This window comes from Ciconia boyciana, chromosome 19, assembly GCF_034638445.1.
Source record: "Ciconia boyciana chromosome 19, ASM3463844v1, whole genome shotgun sequence".
Taxonomy (NCBI): Eukaryota; Metazoa; Chordata; class Aves; order Ciconiiformes; family Ciconiidae; genus Ciconia; species Ciconia boyciana.
Genome location: NC_132952.1, coordinates 8,652,136 through 8,661,864, shown reverse-complemented (window position 1 = coordinate 8,661,864; position 9,729 = coordinate 8,652,136). Strand labels below are relative to the sequence as shown.

General features: G+C 52.7%; 1 protein-coding gene across 2 annotated transcripts in view; it reads left to right on the top strand.

Annotated features, from left to right (window-relative positions):
- Window positions 1-202: 202 nt before the first annotated feature.
- The window catches only part of MEGF6 (multiple EGF like domains 6), a 50,778-nt gene continuing 41,251 nt past the window's right edge, over window positions 203-9,729 (top strand). For both annotated transcript variants that reach the window (XM_072883748.1, XM_072883747.1), the window contains exon 1: window positions 203-525. In XM_072883748.1, coding sequence (XP_072739849.1) covers window positions 360-525 — 166 coding nt within the window. In that variant the 5' untranslated portion in view covers window positions 203-359. The remainder of the gene's footprint in view (window positions 526-9,729) is intronic.

Below are 9,729 nucleotides of genomic sequence, written 5' to 3'. Positions count from 1 at the left end.
CGGGGCGGGGGGGGGGGTCCCGGCCCGGCGGGGGGCCGGAGCGTTCCCGGGCCCGGCTTTACCTGCGGGGGCGGCGCGGGCCGGGCCGGGCCGGGGCAGGGTGGGCCGGGCCGGGCCGGGCCCGCCCGCAGGCAGAGCCGCCCCGCTCCGCTCCGCCCCGCTCCGCCGCCCCGCTCCGCGCCGCCCCGCGCATCCCCGCCGGGCTCCCCTGCGCGTTTGGGGTCGTTTGCTTTTGTATTTTTTTCCTCCCCGGCTCCTGCAGCTCGGCGCCGTTTCGTCTCCACCGTGTGCCGCGTTCTGTGCCGGGTCGCGGGTGTTTCTGTATTTGCCCTCTGCCTGAATGCCATCAGCTTCCCGGCATGGGACGGGAGCAGAGGCGGTTCTGGGTGCTGCTGTGCTGCTTCGGCGTTTTGGGTGGCGTCCCGGGTGCCGCCGGCAATCACTACCACTACCTCTGGAGAAGCTGCTACCCCTGTTACCTGGGGCGTGCGGGGTTCGGAGCTGGCCACGCCGAGCTGAGGCCAGGTACGTAGCCGGGCTCGGGGTCCTTGCAGGGGCTCTCCCCCTCCCAGGCTTGCCTGCTGCCGTGGAGGCAGGCGGCTGCGCTGCCAGGTGGGAGTCCCAGGCTGGCGGCAGCTGAAGCCACAAAGCGGTGACCCGGCTGTACATCCGCCGGCGTTGTTCTGGGCAGAGTCTGCCGTTGGCGGATTTGTTACTCTGAAAAGTCCCTTCTGGCAGAGGGGGAAGCAAGAGTTTCTTTCCCTCAGTTGCCGTGCAGCTATGTGGCTTGGTTAAAGATAGCTACTGTGCGATAGCCCTTTAAAAAACAAATGCATGCCTTTAGTTAGGGTATGTTGATTAGTTTTTTCCTCAGTTCCAGAGGATCTCACCCCGGTCCAGGGCAATAAATGAAATACGATACTGTTTTATCATGAAGAAAATCTGCCTTTCTCTCTGCGAGACTGAGTTTGTCGGGGTTGCACGAGTATCGTGTAGTGGGGTCTTGCAGAGGATAGAGCTCCGTATTACTCCGTGTCATTTTACGCGTAAGGGGAATCCTCTGGCAGCAGTGACCGGAGCCGGGAGCTGGGCAGTGTATGGGCTCCAGCGGGTAGGTGCAGTCAGAGGAGCCACGTCTCCCAGGTCACCTCCCTGCCCTGAAGCGTTCAACCCAGTGTCTGTTAGAAGCAAATTCCCAGCCAAGGCGTCTCAAGCCTGTTGCTGTGTGGGTAGTGCTTGGCCAGCCTGAGCTTCCCGTGGAGCAGGTGGAGGGGACGGAGTCACGCTGCTCCCGCTGCACACGTGCAGCACCTTCTGTCGAGGGTACCCCGGCATTTCATCATCCCTTCGGAAAGCCAGAAGCATTAACAGACGGTGTCTGCTAAGAGTCGATGGAGATTCCAGCATACCAGAAGGTAAACGGCCAACTGCCACGGTGCCATTTCCTCATCGGTAAGGAGCAAACCAGGCAGTTCTCCCTGCCATCGGCAGGTTTACTTTGCTCGTTTATTTGTTTTATGAGACTTGCACTTTCTGCTGCACTGTGTCGGGCACTGCAAGGAGGCAATAAATACTTTTTTGCTGCTTTCCAATATCTTTTGTTGAACATTTATGTGTGCTGGCTTATGTGTGATGGTAGGTGGGGGTGTTGAGCGAGGTGCAAGTTCTGCGAGTACACCCCCCCCGTTTCCTCCTCTCTGTGTGTTCAGCTGACTTAGCAGCGGATAAAGTTTGTGGTTGCGGGAAGATTTAGGAAATAATGGAGAATGTGTGAAGTTCACTAAAGACTTTGGATGGTTGTGAGTAATGTAGACATCAAGGAATGCATTATCTCATCATGAGATAATCCTAATAAATAAATGCCCCAAGCAGTCGGTTATAAAAGTGATATCAGTACATGTGTGAGATGTGCCAGACCTTTGGAAATGGGGTGAGTTGCTGTTTTGTTATTTATAGACCAGATGTTTGTCTCAAACTCAGATCGCATTTGCTGTCTCCATCCAACTACGTTAGCTCATACGACTTCTCCAAGACAAGCTCCTGAGATCCAGCTTTGTGTCTGGAATATAAACCTCCAGCCTTCCCTTCCCTACTGCCTAATTCACCTGATCCTGATCCTGCTTGTCTCGGCTCCACAGATAGCTCCATGCACGCTCGTGGGTCTGTCCTGACTTTCGTGTGAAGTATCTTTCAGCCTGCAAGGCTGAGGTGTTTTTCTCAGGTTCAGGAAGAAGGTAGTTTAAGGCTTCAACTGGAAAAGCAAAGCGCCTTCACCCAGGCCTTTTGGCTATTCTTCCCAAGGGCTCTGAACCGGGGGGAAAAAAGCAACGCATCTACTGAAAAGTGTGTGATCTCTGTGGCCCCTTTTCCAGGAGCCTGGTTTTTAAATCTTCAGAAAAGGGTAAATATCCAGACATTTGCAAGCCAAAATCTGTCACATAAGCTAAAAACATCTTTCTTCCAGGAAGTTATGTCTAATGTTCTTACATGGTTTATAAAGAAGGAGGTGCAGATTACAAAATAAACCAAACCCAATCCAACCCACCACAGCCTTCAGGCCCACCCCACAGAGAACAACAAAAAAAAACCCAAGAAAAAATACCCTTCTCTCTTTCCATCTCAGGGAACGAGTGAATTTTTGACATGTTGCAGCATGAAATACCTTTCCTCTGAATGGTACCTTTGACAGAACCAGCAGATGGAGGGGTGAAGGCTGACTCGGGTAAATCCTTGGTTCTCTCCTCTGGCAGGATGAGCCTTTTCTGTGCAAGTCGCTGACATGCACTAGCAGAGCACCGGGGTTTTGGCCTCGAATCTTCCAGGCGCACTCGGAGCTGCCGTCTTTTCCCTGTGCTGCCACAGGTGCTGCCTGGACCTTGCTCTGTGGGTGTTGGTATAAGAAACAAGATAATTTTTCAGGGAGCTTAATTTTTGGCTTTGAATACAATTAGGTCCTCAGGAGATGTGACCTGAGAGAAGGTGCTGGGGGGAAGTTCCCTGAAGATGTGGCCCCCTGTTCTGGAGCCCTTCACCCACCAGCACGCAGGTAGATACCCCGAGGTACGCGGCAGCAGTCGGATGGCAGGAGCTGGATGGTAGGAAGCTGGCATCACACCTGCAGACGGTAAGGCAGAGGAGACAAACATAGACGCCTGGCTCTTCCTAAAGTTGATATTACTGTGGTTTTGGCTGATGATTTTTCCTTCGCTGCTTGAGCTTCTCTTCGACAGGTAGTAGCAGACGTTCTCTTGATCGTATGATTTTTCCGGTACCATGCACTGGTCTATTTGAAGTGCATTCCCATTTGCCAGTCCCATTTGCTTCTGTGCAGATGTGTTTCTGTCATCAGCCAGCTGCAAAAGCAAAGCAAGCACAACGAACGGCTGTATGTGCATTTCATCAGCAGTTTTATTGTATGAAGAGGTGTTTTGCGTAATAACGGTGTACATTTCATTGAGGTCTTGAGTGCCTTAAAATGCATTCTGTGTACAAACAGTGCTCTGCTGGATCCTGGTGTTAGTGTAGAGTGGCTAATTGCAATACTATGGATTACGCCCTTATACAGCTAACCTTTACAGGAGAGAGCATTGTGCTCTGCTGGGGCCTTGCATTAAATCGTCACAGTGAAGTAGACCTGGTACCTTGATATTCTCTCTGTGATCCTCTAAAACATGTCAGAAAACAGCATAGAGCATAGCTGGTCGCTTTTGTTTGCTTATACAGTTTCCATTAGCCTGTGAGCTCCGTCAATAGCGACCTGCGTTTCCATCAGTCGGCACTCTTGCCAGGTACATGTCTGTGTTTACCTGTGTGCGGTTAGCTTCCATGGCGCGGCGCAGGGACCAAGCCGATGTGCCTCTGCGCAGGTACGTCTTCTAGCCAAAATGACATCCTGCACAGAGAAGCGGGGTAAAACAAAGCTACAAAAGAAGGCTTGAGAGGCTGAGGGTAGCAGCAAGTCAAGAGCAGGCTGCCTGCTTGTTGTTACGTGCACCTCTGCTCCGCTCTGAGTAATACCTAATTATCAGCACCATCCAGAGACAGAAATGTGAGCACAAATGAGAGCTGGGCGACTCTCCCAGCTGCTGTGCTTGAAGGCAAAAAAGGGTGAGCTGAGGATAAAGCAAGTGACTGAGGCAAAACAGCTCCCTGATACATTTTCACTTCATCAAATTATTGTAAAACCAATGCATCTGTTCCTGAAGAGCCTTTGGAAACTGCTGCTGTTGAGGATGGCACAGGTAGCATGGGAAAGCTACAGGCATCTCCCGCCTGTCTAGGAGAGGCTGCAGCGGAAGGAATGCCAGCCCGAATAACTCTGTGGAGCTCTTCAAGAGCCTTCAAGGCTTTCCCAAATGCCTGCTTTACAACAAGATGAAAACTGAGGGTGTGGAGGCATTTTGACTGCCCAAAGTGACCTTTCTTCTTTCCTCACGTGAGCCACTCGGATTCCGAGCTGAGACCAGCCCGAGGCAGGTACCGTTCTTCCTTGCCCTCGTCCTGGAGGAGGGAAAGGCTTCCAGGTTAGCAGAGGGGGGATAAGGCATCATCCTCTCCCATGTCTTCCTTGCACTGTCGAACCTTGCCTTTGCTGAGTCCTGTCTGCACGGTCTACAAGGGGAGCGTGGTATAACAGGGCCTCCGATGTCTCGAGGTTATTCGTGCTAGGGGCTGGGCAATACATGCAAGAGATGAAGTAACACATAGGGGTTTTTTCCTTCTAACGTGTCCCGGCACCATTCTGCGCCCTGAGTTTCTAACCCGTGTTTGTAGTGCGGGGCAGCAGCAGTGACGCTGTGCTCCTCTAGCCAGGAGCATTCCGCTTCGGCCATCCAGCATGCCGCTCTGTTAGTTCGTCTCCTTCCAGTCTCTTTACTTCTTAAAATTGCTGAATTAGCTTCAACAAACTGGTACCGGAAAGATAAAGTCGCTAAATCCCACACATGCTCATCTTGATGGATTCTGATTAACCTTTTCCCTGCAGCCCTGCTCTGTAATCCAGGCTAATTGCCGCAGGGATTAAAGCCTGGCACTGGCTTTAATAATCTGTTTGGCCAGATAGAGCGAACCTTAGCAGCGTATCTACTGCCTGCGCTTCCAGCTGGGATCCATCTCCTCCTCCTCAGCCTTTCAGAGGAGATAAACTGCCTCTGTACCAAATATTTAGTAATTTGCAGAGCTGCTGTTGCCACTTTCTTTCCTCTGACATGGAGTTCTTGTTTGAGATAAATCAGTATTTCTTCATGAAGACCTGTGTGCGGTCAGGGAGTGCACTTAAATACAGCCGTCTCCTCGCACCCTCCTCTTTTTTTTTTGGTCTTGTGTTCATCTTCCCTACATTCGATTACAGCATTACCCGTGTTGGTCCACGTAGCCAGCATCTGAGGTCCGATGGATTGTTTCTGTTCGGGGAAGAGGCTGCCGAGAGCATCAGCTGTTTCTCGGGTGAGCCCCGTGTCCTTGCGGATGAGGACATGAACTCCGCTTTCCTTATGCAGCACGCAAGTTGCGCTACCCAATAAGCCAAGTCCCACTCCCAGGCTCTCGCTGTGTTTTTGTGTCTGCCTCGGTGGGCTTCGGCCAGTATCCGATGCTGCCCTATCCATCCCGGCATGGCGGAGTGCCCAGGCACGTGGGCTCGGCATGCTCCATGCTGGCGTGGCTCTGGGTTGCTCGGTGTCAGCTACCCTCCTTGGAGGAGAAGCCTGTATGCTTCTAATTTTCTTTCTTTGGCATATTAATTTCAACCAGATTTTGTCAGCTCTCCAATAGCTTGGTGTGCCACAAACCGCATCTCGCACAGCGTCATGTAGATTTTTGGGTTTTTGTACTGCCAAGATGTGCACCAGGGACAACGTGACCCTTCGCAGGGATGCTCTGTCCTGGCCCCGGAGGAGGCTCCTGCTGCCTCCCGGTTTATGTTCCTGGGTGAATCACTCACTGGCGAGCCTCGTGCATGCCTGGGCAGGTTGGAGATGCCGCTGCTGGGGGTGGCCGGTAGACCTCCCCCCTCCCTGTCCCCGGGGCCAACGCAGTGCCCTTCCTCCATCACAGGTCCCACTGGGAAACACAGCTCTTGCCTCTTTCCTCTGGCCCTACTCTGTTGTCTGTTGCAGGGTGTGGGAGAGCAGTCCTGGGCTGCAGGACGGACCCTGGTGCCTGGGCATGGCCGGGCAAGGGCCACCCAGGGTGTCCGGCGGAGCGGGAACAATTCCCATTCCTCAGCACGAGCCGCTGATGTCACTTGGGCAGGGCAGAGTGATCCGCTCGGACCCTGAGCGGGCCCCGACACAACAGCATTGCAGTTCCTTCTTTTTAGCGATGCGTTTCAGGTCAAACCAGGAAAAGCCCTGCTGTTTCACACGGCTGTGAGCAAGCTCTGGCTCCTCTCCCCTCTGTGAGCGTTCGCGTGGCTGCTGCAGCAGTCGCAGCCCGTGACTCCGCAGTCTGAGGACCGAAAGCAACTGGTCCCCACCAGAAAATGCCAACTCTCCATCAGAGAGCCAGGCAGTAGGTAGAGCATCCGCCCAGGAGATGCCTCTTCTCTCTGTGCGCTCACACCAGAGTTTGAATTTGGTTTTGCAAATTGCACAGTTGCGTTATTGCCCAAGACACAAACCTAAGATTTCTTGGGGGATGACACTGCTGCCCTCCCGTCAGGGGTGCGAACGATGGGAGGTTTTATTTTGGTCGTACCGTTATGTAGTATACGTCCAAAAATCTCTCTGCTATCGCAGAAGGAGATAAGCGAGGCTCCAGAAGGCAAAACGGGACGTGGCGGGTTCCGTGGGAAGCGTGCTCGGTGAAGGTGATGGGCGTTTCTGCAGCCGGGGCGCGAGGAAGGACTGGCTGCTTTCCCGGGCCAAGGTGGGCCAGGGCAGAGCGGGGCTTTGGGGTGGGGACAGCCCCCTGTAATTACAGAGATTTAGAGGCTGAAAAATACAAAGGGGGAAGAAGAGACATTTAGAGAGGAGATGTATAATTACTGAGTATGAGTAATGGGGTGAAAGGAAGAAGTTTATTCAACACATCACTAACTTTCTGGGACGGTAAATTCTCTATGGTTTCAGATTAGAGTTGAAGGGAAGCAGTGGAATAGTCATTTAAATTCAGACCAGAAAACTTCATTACTCTATATAAAATCTTCCCAAACCCCAGTTTTCCTGTTCTTGAGCTGAATAGAGCCAATTCTATGTACCAATAGTTAATTCTGCCCACCGAGACGTTAAACAACAACAAGAAGAAGTAGCAGAAATGCAAAGTATGAGACGTGGCCCGGCTGTGTCCTGCTGGGAAGCTGTGCCAGGCTCCCGCGAGCTCTTTGGGAGACACGGCGTCCGTTGTTCACCGCGCTGGCCGGACGGGCGCAGGGCTGGCCGCGCTTCCACCGCGCGGGTTAGAGACGTCGCTGTTCTTCTGGCCCTGGGCAGCTGCGGGCAGGCCAGTGCCTTTCCCTCGTGCCGTCGCACCGAGGGCAGGAGTGCCATCCTCCTCCCAGTGAGCGATGGACCCCGTGCAATGGCCTCTCGGAGGCGTCAGACCTGAACACCCCAGTTCGAGCTTTGTGGGGACGCTGGGGAGCCGCGGGGTTCGGAGGCTGCCAGCCGCGCTTGGAGGAAGGGCTCCGAGGATGCATGCTCCGGTGTTGCTCCCAGCAAGCTCGCTCTCCTACTGCATGAGTAGCGAGGGCATCAGCGACCCTCGGGGTCCAAATCGTGTAAAGCCTTCGCAGAGGAACATGATTTGATTTGAGCTAGGTTGCTCTGACCGGCATCTCAGATTCACGCCACAGCATTTTTCCCCCCTGAAAAGCTGGTTTGGATTTGTGTTACTCTTCGGAGAGCATCACTTAAAGTTCATGTTTCACCTCAAAAATCTATTAATTTTCCTTTCGTTAAAAATTAAGTCTCTTGGAAAAAACAGGAAGAAAATACCAAAACCTTCTAAAATGCCCAGAGAAGGAATCTAGAGTCCACTGAAGGAGCACAGGTCTGGCATTACAGAAATTACCCTTTTCTGCAGGAGCTACAGTGGGGTGCTTTGAAGAAAGAGCCTTGCATGGCTGTTACAGCGGGATGTCAGCAGTCAGGGTTGGGGGTTCACTGGGCATCGCCAGGACAGAAGGGGCAGAGGGCTGTTTTCATGTGCTCTGATCCTTAGGTTTTAACTTTGTAAGCAGTGAGAAGCCTTCCAATGAAAAGTATTCTGAGAAAACAAACCTTTTTATTATTACTCTCTGGCTCAGAAACACTGAGTAAAACAAGCATCACCTTTCCCACTTAGCTTCCCGCTTCTTCCCTCACCCAGTCCATTTGCTTGCCGCTAGCTGATTTTGTTGGCAATTAATCGGATGCAAATTAATGTCAAATTCTAGCACTGGCTTCAGTCAAGGTTGCGTTTCTCTTTTTCCTGCGGTTTTCGATGCACTTTGCCTCCCCAGTGAGAGCCGTAGCTGCAATCAGGTAAGAGCAAGCTAGCAGAGCAAAGGGGGAGCTGGGCGATGCTTCGGGCAGGGGAGCAGATTGCAAGGGTGAGGCTTGAGCAGGTTTTTGCACCGCTGGCTTGCAAAGACACAGCCAGGGCAACGCCCTGCCGTGATTCATTGAGGAAATGTTTCTTTCTCTTATTAGTAACAGTCATTGATGAAACGGTGCTGGTTCACTGCTCAGCGTGGCTCGGTATCGTCCTGCTGCTTGCGTGACCGCTTCGCTGCGCCAGCGGGCTCTGCCCTCCGGTTTTCCCTGCTGTGCGGCCCCAGCTGAGCTGTCGGGGAGCCTGCGGTGGCCCGTGCAGCATCAGGAGCGCGCTTCCGCGCCGGCTGCCGGTCCCGTGCACGGCAGTCCTACCCACCGGCCGAGCCCCGTGCACGGGAGTTCTGCCCCTGCTCTCGTCGGTTTAACCTTCCGTCACGTACTGCTTTAAACCTCCGGGGAGCTTCAGTGAGAACTGGGAGGCTCCAGCTGAATAAATCGTGTGGGTTTGATAGATTTACTGAGGGGAGTGACATGATAGCAGGCAGAATCTAAGATGGAAAAAGAAGTCACGTGTTGTCAGGACTGTCAGGAGCTTTGTACACACAGCGTAAAGTCTTCAGTACTGAAAATGTGCATTTTGCTTGTGGCAAATTCAAATTGAGATCCTGTTTAACAGCACAGATGTCAAAGTGCTGTGTCCTCAATCAAGTGTCTTGATTATGGTTTAGCTTCATATCTAACCGGCAGCAACAGCTTTTTGTGGTACTTAAAGTGCCCTAAATAAACTCAGGCGATATATGCCCTTATCCAGAATGCCCACGTGATGCTCCCCAGACCTGCTGTTTCTGAGCCACGCGCATTGCTCCGGTCAGTCGTCATCCCAGCCCCGTTACTGCATTTATTTTGAACTACATGTATTTCTGTGAAACTGTTGAGGAGTGTTGCCTGTGGAACAACGCTGCTGGATGGACAGAGCTTCGCGTTGGATACTTAGCAGCCTCGAGAGATTTGCTCCTCAAACCCCCCCTTCACAGTCAAGGCCTTGGGCTGGGGTTTCTGTACCTGGGCTGCTCAGATTGCAGCACCCTGGCAGGGTCAGGCTGTGCAGAGCCGTGTCCCAGGTTGTCTCCTTGCTTGGGAATTTAGCCTTCTGTTCCAGCAGAACCTTGCATGACGGGTGTAATGGATAACAGCAATGCTGCCTAACAGCAGAAAATAGTTGTGCGTGCCGAAGACGTCTTCACAAAATGCAGAA